At 54.0% G+C, this 19322-nt stretch overlaps 2 protein-coding genes across 4 annotated transcripts in view; both read left to right on the top strand.

The window, feature by feature from the left end:
• LOC116956434 (pleckstrin homology domain-containing family A member 7-like) overlaps positions 1 to 19322 on the top strand; it is a 222609-nt gene that overhangs the window by 167794 nt on the left and 35493 nt on the right. For all 3 annotated transcript variants that reach the window (XM_032978034.2, XM_032978036.2, XM_032978038.2), the window contains exons 4-5: positions 15828 to 15908; positions 17035 to 17497. In XM_032978034.2, the coding sequence (XP_032833925.2) occupies positions 15828 to 15908; positions 17035 to 17497 (544 nt within the window). The remainder of the gene's footprint in view (positions 1 to 15827; positions 15909 to 17034; positions 17498 to 19322) is intronic.
• On the top strand, positions 407 to 2996 carry LOC142906477 (uncharacterized; the record flags this gene model as incomplete). Its single annotated transcript, XM_076054357.1, has 1 exon — positions 407 to 2996. A coding segment is annotated over one exon (1263 nt), but the record flags the coding sequence as incomplete, so codon positions are not given.

Raw genomic sequence — 19322 nt, 5'->3', positions numbered from 1 at the left:
CTGGTATCGTGAAGAGGAAGAGGAGGAAGAGGAAGAAGAGGTGATGAAGATGGTGATGAAGACGGCGATTCACGCGGACGTTTGAAGCAAGAAGCGCCAACTTATTTAGTTTTGATATCGGGTCACACGTGAAGAGCCGAGGATAATGTTAAAGTTTAAAGTCATTAAACACAAAAGGTGAGGGTGTTTTTGTTGTTGTTGTTTACACTCCACAACCATCGTCGCCATTGTTGTTGTTGCCGCCGATCGTTCTCATCGGCAGCGTACAATTGTAAATCGTCGACGATGTCGCTTATACATGATCGTATTATATAAATATGTTATGCATTGTAAATGTTACGCATTGGAGACGTGTTATTATAAATACCACGTTATTCACTGCCATCAACAGAATCGCGATCAATAATTATCACTCGCTCAGCTCTCACCTCAACACCGAGCAAATTCAACCATCAACAACAACAGTCACCATCACCACCATCACAAACATCACTACCAGCACGACACCTACCATCAACACTACCACCATCAAGACCATCACCACCACCATCAACAACAATCACCATCAACAACAAAGACCATCAACAACAAAGACCATCACCACCATCAACAATCACCATCACAAACATCACTACCAGCACGACTCGCACCATCAACACTACCACCATCAACACCATCACAAACATCACTACCATCAAGACACCTACCATCAACTACCACCATCAGCACCACCACTATCTCCAACACAACTACCATCAACATTACCGCCACCACCATCTCCAACACAACTACCATCAACATTACCACCATCAGCCACCACCGCCATCTCCAACACAACTATCATCAACATTACCACCATCAGCAACCATCTCGAGCACGACTACCACCACCATCAACAGCATCAGCACCACCACCATCAGCACAACTACCATCAACACCACCACCATCAGCACCAGCACAACTACCATCAGCACAACTACCATCAGCACAACTACCATCAACACCACCACCATCAGCACCAGCACAACTACCATCAGCACAACTACCATCAGCACAACTACCATCAACACCACCATCAGCACCAGCACAACTACCATCAGCACCAGCACAACTACCATCAGCACAACTACCATCAGCACAACTACCATCAGCACAACAACCATCAACACCACCACCATCAGCACCAGCACAACTACCATCAGCACAACTACCATCAGCACAACTACCATCAGCACAACTACCATCAGCACAACTACCATCAATACCAGCACCAGCACAACTACCATCAGCACAACTACCATCAGCACAACTACCATCAACACCACCACCATCAACACCACCACCATCAGCACCAGCACAACTACCATCAGCACAACTACCATCAGCACAACTACCATCAACACCACCACCATCAGCACCAGCACAACTACCATCAGCACAACTACCATCAGCACAACTACCATCAACACCATCAGCACCAGCACAACTACCATCAGCACAACTACCATCAGCACAACTACCATCAACACCACCATCAGCACCAGCACAACTACCATCAGCACAACTACCATCAGCACCATCGGCACCGCACAACTCTCAACAGCAACGTAACAATGTGTGTTACCACCCCAGCTCCACGTTACTGTGTGTGTCTTCTATATCACATTAGTTGTGTATGTGTGTGTATATATTGTCTCGTGTATGATTTTTCTCAAAGATTTTGGTTCGCTTGACGACTTAATAATAATAACAAAGTTGTTGTTTGTGCCTTAGTCCCGTCTGTCAGTAACGCAGCAGGGGTTCATGATAAGTTCGCATCGCGTTAAGATAATGTTTAGTCGAATTAAATCAAGATTAAGTGTTGAGTCGAATCAAATCAAGATTCAGTGTTAAGTCGAATCAAATCATGATTAAGTGTTGAGTTGAATCAAATCAAGATTAAGTGTTTAGTCGAATCAAATCAAGATGAAGTGTTGAGTCGAATCAAATCAAGATTAAGTGTTGAGTTGAATCAAATCAAGATTAAGTGTTGAGTGTAATCAAATCAAGATTAAGTGTTGAGTGGAATCAAATCAAGATTAAGTGTTGAGTTGAATCAAATCAAGATTAAGTGTTGAGTTGAATCAAATCAACATTAAGTGTTGAGTTGAATCAAATCAAGATTAAGTGTTGAGTTGAATCAAATCAAGATTAAGCGTTGAGTGGAATCAAATCAAGATTAAGCGTTGAGTGGAATCAAATCAAGATTAAGCGTTGAGTGGAATCAAATCAAGGTTAAGTGTTGAGTGGAATCAAATCAAGATTAAGTGTTGAGTGGAATCAAATCAAGATTAAGTGTTGAGTGGAATCAAATCAAGGTTAAGCGTTGAGTGGAATCAAATCAAGGTTAAGCGTTGAGTGGAATCAAATCAAGATTAAGCGTTGAGTGGAATCAAATCAAGGTTAAGTGTTGAGTGGAATCAAATCAAGATTAAGTGTTGAGTGGAATCAAATCAAGATTAAGTGTTGAGTGGAATCAAATCAAGGTTAAGCGTTGAGTGGAATCAAATCAAGGTTAAGTATTGAGTGGAATCAAATCAAGGTTAAGTGTTGAGTGGAATCAAATGAAGGTTAAATGTTGAGTGTTTTAAGTGTTGCTGTTTGTGTGTTTGTTGTTTACAACTTGGGAGGTCACATTCGGGGGGGGGCAACTATTTACTGCTGTGCAGGGTGGTCCGGATGTCTTGTGACACCCCCCCTCCATTTTATTATCTAAAACGTAATATATATTTTTAAGTAAGCGGGGTGGTCCAAATGTCTTGTGACCTCCCCCTCCATATTGAATTCAGCAATTGTTTATTGCTGTGGTTGTCTCACCTGATACCGGACGCTTGTGTTGCGCCCGAAACGTCGTGATTTAATTTATTTAGTTTTATGTTTTTACCTGCGTGACTTTACCGTGAGAACCAAAGAGTATTTTGTAAGGTTTATTTAAAATATTTAGAATGAGTATGCAAAGAAGGGGGGGGGGGGGGTTGCGGAGAATGTAAAGGCCAAATTAATTGTGGGGGTGGGGGGGGGGGTCACAGGAGGAGGAGGAGGTAGTGATGGGTGGGACATGTGGTGAGCAGAGTGGGGTAAGATGATGGTGTAAGTAACGTGGAGGTTGGTGGAGGAGGAGGTAGTGATGGGTGGGACATGTGGTGAGCAGAGTGGGGTAAGATGATGGTGTAAGCAACGTGGAGGTTTGTGGAGGAGGATATAGGAGAAGCAACTTGGGAGGTTCAGGATCAGAATCTTTATTTTTCCTGGGGGAATCCGAATATCCATAAAGCTCTTTTTCCACATATGTCCAGTCGAGGCTCTTCAGCCAGTTACAAGTTTGGCTTGGCGATAGGAGTCTGGGAGGTTGTGATGGGTGGGATCGATGGTGGTGGTGATATCAGAGTTGGTCCGACCCCAATGTAGGTCATCACTCCAGCAGTCTAATTAGCATAACGAGGATGAGAGCGATGTGTGTGCCGTCCATGCATGATAATGATGATGACAACGATGGTAAGTTAAAATAGATATAGTTCTTACGTTTGAATACCCAGGAAAGAATCACACTCTGATAGCTCATTTTAAAGCGGGTCCTACCAACTTATTTTAGCAGTAGTGAGCGGTGGTCAGTGATTGCTATAGTGAATATAATTCCTGTACAGTGCTTAGCTATCATCACCTGCGCACCACTGCTGGATAGCTCGCGCTTGAGTTGATTTCGTGGTTCAAACATTAATTGGCCCTCGTGTGTTGTTGGTTTTATCACTAATTTCATTTTGGGGGGCGGGGGGGGTGGAAGGTGGTGAGCGATGTGTGAACTGTGGTTATATAATGTATGTTTGAAATCAGGCATCCCTGGGAAATGTTAAAACAAAATCTAAGCAGGATCACACAAATCTAAGCAGGATCACAAAAATCATAGCAGGGTCACAAAAATTATAGCAGGATCACAAAAATCATAGCAGGATCACAAAAAAATCATAGCAGGATCACAAAAAATCATAGCAGGATCACAAAAACCAAAGCAGGATCACAAAAAATCAGCAGGATCACAAAAATCATAGCAGGGTCACAAAAATCATAGCAGGATCACAAAAATCATAGCAGGATCACAAAAATCATAGCAGGATCACAAAAACCAAAGCAGGGTCACAAAAATTCATAGCAGGATCACAAAAATCATAGGGTCACAAAAATCATACCAGGATCACAAGAATCATAGAATCACAAAGTGAATTATTTATCTGGAGAGCAAAAACGGCATTGCTTGAACAATTACCAGAATTGGATTTGGGGGTCAGTACCTTTTTTGTAATTTAGTAATGTTTATAAATGTAGTAATTGTTTAGGTATTTTTTCGTAAACCTTTTTTGTAAATGTCAGTACAATTTCCTCTGTCAAAAGTTCGAGCGCAAAACACACGCACAAACTCACCAGAACAAAGTTTAAAAATAAAGTAAGGTTTGAACCAGAAATGTTGCAACGGCCAACACAACATGGGAGGGAGGGTGACCGGTCGGTCCAGTTTCCGCACGCAACTTTTTGGAAAAGAATGATGACAAAAATAATTATCATTATTAAAATTATACCACGAAGTTTATTTTTTTGCGACATCTCTCCCTCGACACGAATTGCGGCAAAAAATAACTTTCTCCCACATTTGCATACCACCACCACCACCACCAATTCAACGTCGGCCGCATATCCACCCTGGCCAATAATTATAGCCACCCAGTCGCACCACAAGCAAACTCGACGCACACACACACACGTACGTACTGCTGCTCCCTTTAAACGCGAAAACAATCAGTACACCCAGTAGCAACATCCAGCACTCAAGTGCTGTACTAACTCAACCAAAGTCAATTCAATTTCACATCCCAAGCAGTCCTTGACCGCTTCAACGAGATCGACTCAACCTTTATACGAGTACCTGGTGCAGTGTAGTAAAAAAAAACACACACATTAGTGCTGGGAAGACAAAGGCGGCCGGGCATGGTGCTGGCCGCACACCCCGATCGTGTGCCGCGCCGGCCTTCACAGGTGCTGCTACCCGCTGACAGCACTTGCCCCGACAGTCTGTCACGTCTATATGGGGGATCTGTATACCTGTACACGTGTTTGCCCCAACAGCCTTTCCGCGTGTTTACCTGGGGGATCTTTGAATTCTTTATCCATGTGCGCTTGTGCGTGGTGTGGGTGGGAGACTTCATTCTGCAGACCTGGCCATTGTGAGCCGTACCTCTGCAGGCCTGCCGCATCGCCTGCAATTACCACCCTGGAGCATGCAGACACGACAATGATGCGCCAGTTATAGTGGCACGCCAATTGTGCGCGCGTGTGCGGTGTTCAGGCCCTTTGTGTGCGTCTCGCTTGTGTTTTTTTTTGCCACTGGGTGCAATTGTGAACAACAGCCATATCGGGCATTTCGTAACATCTAAATCGGCATACCCATTGGGTTCACCGCAGCTCCGAAGGCTCGGTCCCCACGAGGCGTGATGCCCCGTGCACGCGCGCGCGCGCGTGTGTGTGTACACGTGTGTGGAGAGCGGTGGTGCAGCGGTTAGCGCTGCGCTGCGCTACGAACCTGGCGACCCGAGTTCGATTCCCGCTCACGGCCAACACCGGTGACGATTGTCTGAACCGGTCCTGGGCCTCCCCTAGGTCGACTCGGCCTCAAATTAGTACCTGGTGTGATGTGTAAACGTCGCCACTGGGGAGACAAAGGCCGGCCGGGCGTTGTTTTGGCCACCCACCCCCCTCGTGTGCCGTGCCGGCCTTTATAGGTGCTACTCGCTAATAGCGCTTGCCCCTACAGTCTGTTACAGGCTACACGGGGAATCTTTGTCTTTGTGCGAGAGCTCGGCATTTGAAGGCCTGACGACCGAAATCGATGATCGCGTCGACAATGTGTTCATCGGGGAGGCGGTTCCATATCCGGATAGCGGAGTGAAGAAGAAGGGAGCTCCTGTCCCAGGGAGGCACGTGCTGCCAACTGGGGGAGGGAGGGCAGGCAGGGACGTGGCTTGGCAGGGTCGTGCATCATCGGGTGGCACGGTGTCTTTCATATGGGTAGTGGAAGCATGGCCTGGATGAGCGCCTTGCCACCAACCCAAGTAAACCTGGAACGCTGGGTTCACTGCTGGCAGGTGGTTGGAACCATCGGGGCCCCACATTGGCCCATTGTTGCGCCTCTCCCCCCCCCAAAAACAGTTCCGTGTTTACTAGGCCACCAACAAACTCGCCCATGTGGGTCATTGGAGTTATTTGAGCCGTACTTCACCATGCTGGTTGGCACGGGTTGGTGAAGGTGAGGAGGTCGTAGACTTTGGGTCGCCTTAGCCCTGGCTCAACGAGCCTCGTGAATTAACACCGAACCGTTTGGCAGCCTTAGCCTGACTCTGCGAGCCTCTTGAATTAACTCTGAACCCTTTGGCACCCTATGCCTGGCTCAGCGAGCCTCTTGAATTAACTCCGAACCCTTTGGCAGCCTTGGCCTGGCTCTGCGAGCCTCTTGAATTAACTCTGAACCCTTTGGCAGCCTTAGCCTGACTCCGCGAGCCTCTTGAATTAACACTGAACCCTTTGGCAGCCTTAGCTTGGCTCTATGAGCCTCTTGAATTAACTCTGAACCCTTTGGCAGCCTTAGCCTGGCTCTGTGAGTATTTTGAATTAACACCAAACCATTTGGCATCCTCTTAGCCTGGCTCTGTGAGCCTCTTGAATTAACACCGAACCCTTTGGCAGCCTTGACCTGGCTCTGTGAGCCTCTTGAATTAACTCTGAACCCTTTGGCACCCTTAGCCTGGCTCTGGTGAGCCTCTTGAATTAACACCGAACCCTTTGGCAGCCTTGACCTGGCTCTGTGAGCCTCTTGAATTAACACCGAACCCTTTGGCAGCCTCTATGAGCCACAGCGGTTAACATCGGGCCCAGTGGCGTAGTAGCGTTGGCATGGGCCCTGGCGCAAGGAATTAAAAGAGCCCCACCCCACCATATTAAATTCCTTGGGTGCCCCCCTCCCTCCAGCCCATGGTCTCCCCCGGTGAAGTTGCACCGCCTGTACACTCTCCAGCTCTGCCACCGAGGACGCGGGCGATATCTGGGCAGCACGGCGCCTCTGCCTGTCGCCGTCATTGACCTCCACGGGCCCATTGCGTGTCGTCGCTCCGTCACGCTCGCACTTGGCGGGAAGGAAATCCTCGGCCCGAGAATATTCCGCGGTGTCGCTGGCCCACGGTGGCTCCATAGGGCTCGGAGACATCGAGAGCCGTCGCCGCCGAGAGCCCGGGGCTCGAGTCCGGGTTGCAACCACTGCCGCTTTCCGCCGGCAGTGGAATGTCCAGGCAATTGCAGGGCCGCGCCTTTACCCCAACTGTGCCCTACCAAAACCGACAGTGGCGTAATTGAGACGCCGTGGCAGCTGCGAGTGGGCGAGCGAGCGAGCTACCGAGTGAGCCGCCGTGTCTCTGCGTTTTGCCGTGCCATTGCCCCCGCAGGGCTCGGGCGAAAAGTCTCGTGGGTTTGCGCGTCCGCTGGGACCCTTCGTGCCGCGTTCGGTTTTCCACCGCGGCTCCGTTGTCCAGCGCCGAGCGATCGGGGAGGGAGGGGAGGATGTGTGTTTACCGCAGAGGATGTTTGGCACTCCGAGCAATCTTTTAAATCTGTCTTTCCGGGAGACGTGGCAGGGGGGGGGAAATCTGTGTTGCCAAAAAAAGACGAGCGGGAGATGTTGCGTGGCGATTTTTTTTGTTCGCTTAGATTTTTTTGTCTTTTCCCACAATCCTGATCCAACTGGAGACGATAGAAGCCACGTCGTGACCTTAAACGTTCGTCCGTGACCTTAAACGTACGTCCGTGACCTTAAACGTACGTCCGTGACCCACGCAGAGAGAGCAGGTGAGCGTCCGCTGTACGTTTTAAGATCACGTCCCGCAGAAGGTGAGGTCACGGAACTGCTTCCGAGTTCTCCTCCGGGTGACCGCTTGACCGCGCACCAAATAATGCGCCAACTGCAGATGAATCGTTCGCGTCGCCGTGGAGAAATTTGACTAAGTAACTCAGCGTAGATAGGGACACTGCACGTCCGCCCATCCACGGCCAGCTATCGATATGGTCTTCACAGCTCAGTCAAGGCGATATTTTTTTATTTATTCCCAAAGCTGCAATTTTAAGAGGTGGACAACATGTGATGCGTTGGGGTTTTTTTTAGTTGTTGTGTATTGTTCAGTCGTTTGGTGGCCGAGCTGAGACCGTCAGCTCCCCCACGTGCACTTGAGAGACGAGAAGGAATGTGGCGCACTGAGGTCCGAGCGTTGCATCAACCCGGTCGTAGGAGAATGGCCCGTGGGATGGGGACTTCACAGATCCAGGTGACCTCTTCTCCACAGTGGTGGTGGAGCTGCGGGTTTTTCCCGCGCGCTCTGCTGTAGAGTTATCTAGTGGCTCCGTCAAGTCAACACTTTTCATTTTGGTTCCTTTGGTGAAGTCGCGTAGAAAGAACATTTATTTAATAATAGAATATACGACGATTGATTGCAACACAAGCAGTCGTCATCAGGTACGAATGAATGAGTAAACTCAGAAATAAAATGCAATACAACACAGAGAGTTGGCTAAAATGACAGTCAACACCCCACCTGGTTGATTACGTTCTTACAAAGATTGCTCAATTTGAGAGAGAGACAAAACACAGACAGGGAGACACACAGACAGACACGTGTCTGTGTGTCTCCGTGTCTGTGTTTTGTCTCTCAAATTGAACAATCTTTGTAAGAACGTAATCAACCAGGTGGGGTGTTGACTGTCATGTTAGCCGACTCTCTGTGTTGTATTGCATGAAATTTCTGAGTTTGTTTTTTCTCATTCATTCATACCTGATGACGACTGCTCGTGTTGCAATCGAAACGTCGTATATTCTATAATTTCATTTATTTTCTTTCTGCGTGACTCTACCGAAGGAACCAAAATGTAATTCCTGCAGTCACGAAAGCTCCAAATCAAGTTTCAACACTTTCCCTTAATACCTTTAAGCTGTCTTAGTTCAGTTGCTCAATGAAGCAGAGCAGACAACCCCAGAGAAGTTGTACTTTTAAGCAGTCACAGCTGGAAGAGGCCCCGGTGGCTTTGAGGTTAGTGAAGCTGAGCCGGTACCGTCTGGATCCCTGGGTTCAAATCCGGGTTCCGGCCGCCCGGCCGCAGCGTTTAAACCGGATTCTCAAGTGCAGTCAGTTGATGGTCTCAGCCCAGTGACTTGCAGAGAGACCCATAGACTCCCATAGAGACACGTCGACTTAAGGAGAGACCCATAGACTCGCATAGAGACACCTCGACCCACAGAGAGACCCATGGACTTGCACAGAGACCCATAGATCTACACAGATACCCATAGACTTGCACAGGGACCCATAGACTTGCACAGGGAACCATAGACTTGCACAGGGACCCATAGACTTGCACAGGGACCCATAGACTTGCACAGGGACCCATAGACTTGCACAGGGACCCATAGACTTGCGCAGGGAACCATAGACTTACAGGCCAACATTCACTGAGTTGTGATTGAACTGGGCCCTCAAGGCTAGCGAGTTGGTGGTCCTCGGCACAGTCGCTCATCGTGACTGCACAGAACAACAACAAAAACCTCGCGCATTTTTCATTTTGCCTTCCGTGTAGCGTGACTAAATCCCAGCTCGGGAAAATGAAAAATATCCTTCGGTTTGACCGACACGTGACGCAAATTACTGACTTTGGATGATTGAGAGCCTTTGCGTGTTATTTGGCCAAATTCCAACCGTTGCGTGTGCAATGTGTGTCCCCTGGAGTGCATCGGGAGGCCACTCGAAAGTGACATTCAGAAGTAGTTCGATGACATCAATTCCCCGGGCTTTTGCCGTTCCCACACAACACAACAGAGACAAAGATCAGCCCCCCTCCACCCCGTATAGCCTCAGCAGGCTGTCGGGGCAAGTGCTGTTAGCGAGAAGCAGCGCCTACAAAGGCCGGCACGACGCACGAGGGGCTGGGTGGCCAGCACCACGCCCGGCCACCTTTGTTTCCCCGGCGGCGATGTTTACTACACACCGCGCCAGGAACTCATTTGAGGCTGAGCCGACGCTGGACCGTTTCGGATAATCATCACCGTTTGTCGGTGACCGTGGGCGGGAATCGAATCTCGGGGTCGCCGGATCCGCAGCGCGTCAAACCGCCGTGCCACCGCTCTCTCCGCATCGGACAACGAAGCGCGCAGTGGTGCACCGCTCGCTCGCTTTGCCGCGTCACAGGTCCTCCCAATCGACGTTTCATCATCTCGTACGCGACTGCCGTGGCGCGACGCTGCTGTAATACCGGGGAGGGTGGTGGTGGCGGCGGCGGCGGAGCGCAAGTTAACTCGGGAGAGAGAATCCGCGTTAGAGTTGGCCCGCGGGACGTTTTTGTTTCGCTCGTATGCGGCATCATGCCCCGACCTGCCCCTCCTGTCTCGGCCTCCTCGTTCCCACGCTGGGCGTGCGACGGCCGCGCGGCGGTTGAAGAAGCGGTGTGGCGGTTGAAGAAGCGGTGTGGCGGTTGAAGAAGCGGTGTGGCGGTTGAAGAGGTGTGGCGGTTGAAGAGGTGTGGCGGTTGAAGCGGTGTGGCGGTTGATGCGGCGCCGTTTTTAGCGCGCCGCTGTTGAATTTGAAGCCCGCCCCCGAGCCGAATGGCTCGACGAAGACAAACAGGGTCCCCCTCCCCCCCCCACCGCTCACCCACCCACACGTCTAGCCACCCACCCGCTTAGCCACTCACCCATCCGCCCACCTACCCGCCCACCCACCTTCATCCAGCAGAGACCGTCATCCAGCAGTGGATCGACCAAGGAGGCTGTAGGTTACTGATGTATATATATTTAAAAGAACACAGTCAGAGCTGTGTAAAGCCCAGGCAGCTGGGACCCCCCCCCCACCATCTCACACCCCCTGGGGCTTCACGGCCCTCTGCCAAATGCTGGGAAAAAAAACCGAAGCAAATATTTCAAATTGCCACCTCAAGTAGGCAGTGAAATACTGCGGCGGGCCACGAAAGTTGACACCTTGAGAATAGCGGAGCGGCCCGTCACCCTTGCGGAGGGAAGGGCCTGCCATGGGAGCGTGGAATTTCCACCGGCGGCGCGCGTGGCCGCAAGCGGAGGGCGGCGTCGCGCCGGTTGTTGGGTTCGGGGTTTGAGCGGCGGGGACGCGCGTGCCCGTCCTCTTCGTCGTCGTCATCGTCCTCGTCGTGGTCCTCGTCGTGAAGTGAGAACGGCGATGCGCCAGCCGATTCGTGTCTACGGCCCCGTCTTGTTGTTGTCGTCGTCTCGCGCGAGGAAGTGGAACGTCAACAACAACGGGGGGGCGGGGGGGGGGGCGGAGGAAGCGAGTGAGGCGATTCGTCGGATGCGGATTGAACTTTAGATCGTTCAGCGGTGCCCCTCCTTAACCTCCTTCCCTTCCTCTCTCAACGCTCACCTCTTCTCCATCCCACCATTCCCTTCCCTCCTACCCTACCCACCCCTCTACCGTGACCACCTCCCCTACCCCTCCCTGTACCCTACCTACCGCCTATTGCTATCCCCCCCCCTCTGCACGCTCCTTCCATCTCAATAATTTCCGTGTTGTTCCGTTTTTTTTTTAAAGTCAGTCCCTTGGATCATTTCGAAGCACGCGTTTTGGATGTATTCCGGGCTGCCTGCCGCTATAGATTGCCAGCGTAATAAGCCGCCGCCTCGTTGAGCCATCATTTGCGGCCGCGTCGCTTCTGAAGAAGGACTCGTGAAGGCCGGGACACGGTTTGGGGGGGGGGGGTAGGGGGGCGCGGAGGCCAAAACTACTCTCGTGCCGCCTTTGTCTCCCCAGTACTGACGGCTTTGTTACACGCGGCCTACCAGGTACTCGTGTGAGGCTGGGTGTGGGAGCGGGAATCGAACTCGGGATCGCCGGGTTCTTATCGCGGTGCGCTAACCGCTGCCACCGCCGCTCTCGCGCTCACGAACTCCGCACGCGCATTCACTCTCGGCTCCAGGCGCCACGTGCTGACACACGCTCGCACACACAAAGACAAAGAGCCCCCGTGTAGCCTTGACAGACTGTCGGGGCAAGTGTTGTTGGCGAGCACCGATGAAGGCCGGCACGGCACACGAGGGGGCGGGTGTCCAGCACCACGCCCGGCCGCCTTTGTCTCCCCAGTGGCGATGTTTACTACACACCGCTGCACCAGGTACTGATTTGAGGCCGAGTAGGGGAGGCCCAGGACCGGTTCAGTTAATCGTCACCGGTGTTTGCCGTGGGCCGGGATCGAACTCGGGTCACCAGGTTCTCACGCGCTCACACACACAGTCACGCTCGCACACTCACGCTCGCACACTCACGCTCGCACACTCACGCACACTCATGCACACTCACGCACACTCACGCACACTCATGCACACTCACGCTCGCACACTCACGCACACTCATGCACACTCACGCTCGCACACTCACGCTCGCACACTCACGCACACACACTCACGCTCGCACACTCACGCTCGCACACTCACGCTCGCACACTCACGCTCGCACACTCACGCTCGCACACTCACGCTCGCACACTCATGCACACTCACGCTCGCACAGACACACATACTTAGCCACAGGCATCGCACTATTACACACCCACAAATACGCTCACTCGCATGCGCATATTCACATGTGCACACAGCCGCGAGGTAACACGCACGCTCGTACAAATACAAAGATCACCCGTATAGCCTTCAACAGACGTTTGGGGCAAGTGCTGTTTAAAGGCCGTTACGGCACACGAGGGGGTGGGTGGCCAGCACCACGCCCGGCCGCCTTTGTCTCCCCAGTGGTGTTGTTTACTGCACACCTCACCAGGTAGTCAATTGAGGCTGAGTCGACCTAGGGGAGGAGGCCCAGGACCAGTACAAATAATCGTCACCGGTGTTGGCCGTGAGCGGGAATTGAACTCGGGTCGCCAGGTTCGTAACGCAGCGTAGCGCTAACTGCTGCACTACCGCTCCCCACGCTCATACACACACGCTGTTACACACGCTGCCACACACATGCACACACGCTGTCACATATGCTCACACGCTGTCACACGCGCGCGCACACACATGCGGACACACAAGCTGTCACACGGGCGCGCACACGCTGTCAAACACGCTGTCCCGCACGCACGGGCGCACACATGCACACACGCTGTCACGCTGTCACATACGCGCACACACGCACGCTGTCACATGCGCTCACACACACGCGGTCACACACACGCTGTCACATACGCGCGCACACGCACGCTGTCACACGCGCTCACACACGCGCTGTCACACACACGCTGTCACACACGGGCGCACACGCACGCTGTCACACGCGCTCACACACACACACGCTGTCACACACGGGCGCACACGCACGCTGTCACACGCGCTCACACACACACACGCTGTCACACACGGGCGCACACACACGCTCGCACTTGGCCGTAGGCGTCTCGCCACTCTGCCACACGTGACGTGGAACAGCCCTCGCCCTGCGGCCCAAACTGGATGGAGAGCATCGCAACAAACGCCACGTGAATTATTGATGCCCCCCCTACCTCAGCCCACCTGTCCCCCCACCCCGCCCCCCCCGGCGTGGCTACACGTCTCTTTCCCCCACCTCCTCCTCCCCCCCACTTAGTACCGATCCCACTTTTTACAACAGCGCCAAATCGCCCGGCGATCATTTGTAGTCGCGGATCTCTCGTCTTAAATCGCCGGAAGTCCACGGAGTTTGCCGGTCGCTTGCCACCGGAGCGGGGACCGTGCCAGCGCCGCTGCTAAGGCACTGGGTTCAGCGTTGCGATTCGAGAGGCTCGTGGAGCCAGGCTACGGCCGCCAAAGGGGGCTCACTGCTAATTGCAAGAGGCTCATAGGGGCCAGGAGGCTGAGACCGCCAAAGGGTTCATTGTTAATTCAGGAGGCTCACGGAGCCAGGCTGAGGCTGCCGAAGGGGGGGGGGGCTCACTGTTAATTCAGGAGGCTCACGGAGCCGGGCTTAGACTGCCGAAGGGGGGGGGGGCTCACTGTTAACTCAGGAGGCTCGTAGGGGCCAGGCTTAGGCTGCCCAAAGGGTTCGGCGTTAATCCGAGAGGCTCACGCCGGCGTCCCCCGTACACACGGTGGTGGCTTTCCGCTCGGCAGACGCACAGCCCCGCCTGGCACCCCGGTGGTGGTGGCGGTGGTGGCCGCGGCGGTGGTGGCGTCAGTCGTGGTGGCAGTGGTGGCGGTGGTGGCGGTGGTGGCGGCAACAGCTGCAGCTGCTGAAATATTCACGGTGCCCTGCGGGGGCGAGGGTGTTGGGAAGCGGTGGGGGGGGTTGTTCACAATGAGTCGTCGCCGCCGCCACCGTCGCCGTCGTCATCACGGGCGCCACGGTGGCGAGGAGATGTTAACTACCTCGCCTGGTACGCATGGGGTCATGAGTTCGATCCCGACCCTTGACGCCTGCTGCTGTATATTTGGAGTTTGCGTGTCTCTCTCACTCTCCCCGTGGTCACTGCGTGGATTTTTCTCCGGGTCCTCCAGTTTTTCTCCCTCCGCGTTTACAGGAATCGGTGTCACGCGTTGTAGAGAGTATTTGGCCGCTGTAAATTTCCACGCGGCGATAAGCCACTTGGTCGAGCTGCGTGTCGTCTGTGGCCAGGTCGATTCTGAAAAGGAGCTACGTAGCTCAGCGTGTCTTGGCTGGTAAAGTAAAAACAGTTTCGTTTGTAATATTTTAACCGCTCCCCCCTCCTCCGCCCCCACCACCACTACTAACAATATTTTGAGTAAAATCCTGACGATGCTGGTTGTCGCTAGCAGCGAAAGGTCGTAACCCTCATTGTCCGACGCGCGTGGATCGTTGCGCGGTGCCGACAAAGCGGCCGCGTTTGGTTCGCCGCGCGACAGCTTCGTGGGTGCCGCTGTGTCGTCCCGCTCCGCGCTTTCTCGCTCGCGACGACGATTTGGCTGAACCCGGACCCGCGGACTCCCCTAAGTCGACTGGGCCATCACACGAGTACCTGGTGCGGGTGCGGTGGCTGAACATCGTGTGCGCGTGTCTGCGCGTGTCTGCGCGTGTCTGCGCGTGTCTGCGCGTGTCTGCGCGTGTCTGCGCGTGTCTGTGCGTGTGTGTGTCTGTGGGTGGCGAGCGGTCGTGTAGCGGTTAGCGTTCTGCGCTATGAACCCGGCGACCCGGGTTCGATTGGCGCTCGAGGCCAACAGCGGTGACGGTTGTCCGAGCCGGTCCCGGGCCTCCCCTAGGTCGACTCGGCCTCAAACGAGTACCTGGTGCGGTGTGTAGTAAACACCGCCACTGGGGAGACAAAGGCGGCGCGGCGTGATGCCGGTCCTGTCAAGTATTCGGAGTGTGGAGGTGGGGCGGCGAGATCCCGATTTGAGTGAGCCGGCGTCGAAGGCGGCGCGGTGAAGCGGTCGCGTCGCTGCCGGTTGCCCGGCGGATCGGCGCCCTGATAGCATGGGGCTCGCAACTCGGTTTGCGCGAGAACGTCCACACGCAAGCGAATCGGTGACGGCGGCGACGGTGATGCGGCGATAGTGACGATGAGGGTGACGGTGACGATGTTGTTGGCATCGACGGTGTTGGTGACGATGATGCGGCGATGGTGACGACGATGACGGTGACGGCGACGATGACGATGACGATGGTGTTGGTATCGACGGTGTTGGTGACGATGATGGGGCCCATACATGGCGCGTGCTTTGTGATGGTGTAGTGACGTGTGCGTGCGTGTTCTGTTTGTTGCAGTCACAACGATGGGACCACGAGCTTTGATCACCCGCTATGCGAGCAGGCTGGCGACACCACCGTGCTGCTACTGACCAATCAGTGAGTGGCACGCACGCGCACACACGGACGTGCCCACCCACCACACTGAAGGAGTGTGTGCGTGGCCTTCAAGGGTGCCCGCTAACGGCACTTGCCCCAACAGTCTGCTGTGGGTATAGGTGGAGGGGGGATCTCTGTTGTAAGTGTCCGTGTGTGGGGAGCGGTGGCGCAGCGGTTAGCATGCTGCACTACCAACGCGGCGACCCCAGTTCGATTCCCGCTCGTGGGCAACGTCGTCGCTTGATAACCGGTCGACTCGGCCTCAACTGAGTACCTGGTGCCGTGGGTGAAACATCAACATTGTGGAGGTGAAGGCGGCTGGGTGTGGTGCTGCTGGCCACCCACCCCCTCTGCTCGCTAACAGCACTTGCCCCAACGGTCTGTTAAGGCTACACGGTGGGGGGGGTATATTTGTCTTTATTCATGTCTTCTGTTTGCTGTCACTTTATTTTATTTCGTTTTGATGGCCCCAGGTCGTCACTCAATCGCTCACTCATTCACTCATTAACTCACTCATCCACCCATTAACTCACTCATCCACCCACTCATTCACTCACTCATTCACTCACTCATTCACTCATTCATTCACTCATCCACACACTCATTCGTTCACTCATTCATTCACTCATTCACTCATTCATTCACTCATTCAATCACTCATCCACCAACTCATTCACTCACTCATCCACCCACCCACTCACCCACTCATTCACCCACGCACCCACCCACCCACCCACTCACCCACCCACTAACCCACCCACTCACCCACCCACTCACCCACCCACTCACCCACCCACTCACTCACTCACCCACCCATCCACCCACTCACTCACCCACCCACCCACTCATACACCCACTCATCCACTCACCCACCGACCCACTCACCCACCCACCAAACCCATTCACCCACCCACTCATACACTCACCCACCCGCTCACCCACTCACTCACCCAGTCGTTCAGTCACCCACTCACTCACCCACCCACTCACTCGGTCGATTGCTCATTCACCCGCCCACTCACTCAGTCGCTCACTCTTGCGAACGAGTTCTCCGCCTTGTCACACAGAATCAACTTAAAACTTGACGATGACGATGACCCCCGTGTTGTTTCTGCGTCTCCCCCAGGATTTCCGAATCGTCACAACCACCGCAACAACAACAGCAGCCGCCGCAACAGCAACAACAGTTCTATCATCATCAGCAGCAGCAACATCAGCAGCAGCAGCATCACTATCATCATCAGCAGCAGTCGTCCACCCCGCCCCCAGTCCCGCGACACCAATCCCATCACTACCAGCAGCAGCAGCATCAGCAGCAGCATCAGCAGCAGCAGCAGCATCATCTCCTGCACCCTCACCACTACCAGCAGTATCAGCAGCACCAACATCAGCAGCAGCAGCAGCAGCATCAGCTGGGCGGAGGAGGAGGAGGAGGGGAGGAGGAGGCGCTGCTGGTGGTGTGTGACGCGGCGCCGGCGCGCCCGGTCAGCGTTTCCAGCGGGAGCTCTGCCACCGCCGCCGCCATGTCCGGCCACCCGACAGGGGGCGAGCACGACGGGGTGGGCGCCCCCCCCAGCCCCGTGCCTAAGGTGCGTGCGTGTGTACGTGCGTGTGTGTACGCGTGCGTGTACGTCTGCATGTGCGTGTGTGTACGTGTGCGTGTTTGTACGTACGTGTGTGCACGGCTCCGGTTTAACAGCAGAGGTCTCACTCCGAATCAGTCGAGCGGCAATATCTTTTCATCGGTTGCGTAACGCTGTGTGGAAGCTACCTGGTCTGTCGCTCCGCACGAAGCTTCGGGTCTTCTCGGCCACGGTCATTCCCTCCCTTCTCTACACCTGCGAAACGTGGACCCCCCTAATAGAACATCTTCGCCGGTTAGAAACATTTAGGCTGGCCTGCCTACGATTAATCCTGGGTTTAAACAGGCTGGATCGTGTGAGGAGCTCACAAATCCTCGAAAGATCTGGATTAAGTCCCATTGGTGAGCACCTCCGGCGGGCAAGGCTGCGTTGGCTGGGTCATTTAGCCCGCATGCCCAGCCACCGCATGCCTAAACAGCTTTTGTTCGGCCGGATCGAGGGGGCTAAACGGGCGCGGCATGGGCTAGAAAAGAGATGGAGTGATGTGGTACAGGAGGACGTGGAGCTGAGTGGACTTGCCGATGATTGGTACCAGCGGTGTCAAGATCGGCCTCTGTGGAGGAGGCTCGTGAAGGACGCTGCTGGGCAGTTGGAGGCAGTCGCCCTCCAACAACAACAGAGGGCAGAAGAGCGATGCTCACAACAACGAGCGGAGCGCCGGGTGGCTAAAGCACAGCAAGTTGGCACGGTAGGGGACACAGGTGGTGCATCAGCCAGTCATCTCAGTCATCTCAGTCAGTCGACCCGTGGCACCTGGGTCTGCCCCGTGACCTGCCAGCGGGCGTTCAACACTTCGTGGCCTCAACGTGCACATGGCCTGGCACAAGCGTCGTGGTGATGTCACCACCACTTAGTGGCAAATGGCGGTTGTTGTTGTGTACGTGTGTGTGCGTGTGTGTGGGCAGCGGTAGTGTAGCGATTAGCGCTACGCTACGCTACGAACATGGCAACCCGAGTTCGATTCCCGCTCACGGCCGACACCAGTGACGATTATCTGAACCGGTCCTGGGCCTCCCCTAGGTCGACTCGGCCTCAAATGAGTACCTGGTGCGGTGTGTAAACATCGCCACCGGGGAGACAAAGGCGGTCGGGCGTGGTGCTGACCACCCACCCCCTCGTGTGCTGTGCCGGCGTTCTTAGGTGCTACTCGCTGACTATACAGATTCCCCGTAGAGTCAGTTAAGGCTATACGGGGCATCTGTCGTAGGTACAGCTGTGTGCGTGTGTCAGGCGATTAATCCCTGGGTGCGGTTGAGGGGATGGCTCCCTCGCGGTCGACCACTCTGCGTGTGCTGATAATCTGGTAATTGACGCTCACTCTGAGAGTCGTTTAACTCATCTGCCGAACCTGGAGCATGCCACTCGGAGGCGGGGGGGGGGGGTGGTGGTGATGACGTCGTCCTGCTGCTGCTGCTGCTTTATTTAAGACCGGACGCAGGTGGATTGCTTCACTATTCTGTCAAATCACCCAATGCTGATGGTTGATGTAATCTCCAACACACCGGTGGGCTGAAGTAGTACACACTACACTATACACTACACTATACTAGTAACTAATTGGCTGTGTCGGGTGGTGGCTGGGATACGACACAACATTTATACTTACGCGATCGGACCCAAAAACCTTGATTATGAGTAATATTGGTTTGCGAAAGTTTCCTGCGTGTGAAACGAACAAAACCCCTGTTTGCCTCTCTGCTGCACCCCATCAGACGCTCCGCCCCCAACCCCCCCCCCCCCCCACTAGCACTCTGCGCGAGGGATTCTGTGC

This window comes from Petromyzon marinus, chromosome 65 (genome assembly GCF_048934315.1).
Source record: "Petromyzon marinus isolate PM22_M1 ecotype Great Lakes invasive population chromosome 65, UKy_Petmar_22M1.pri1.0, whole genome shotgun sequence".
In the NCBI taxonomy this organism is placed as follows: Eukaryota; Metazoa; Chordata; class Hyperoartia; order Petromyzontiformes; family Petromyzontidae; genus Petromyzon; species Petromyzon marinus.
This window is presented reverse-complemented; position numbering and strand designations above follow the sequence as displayed.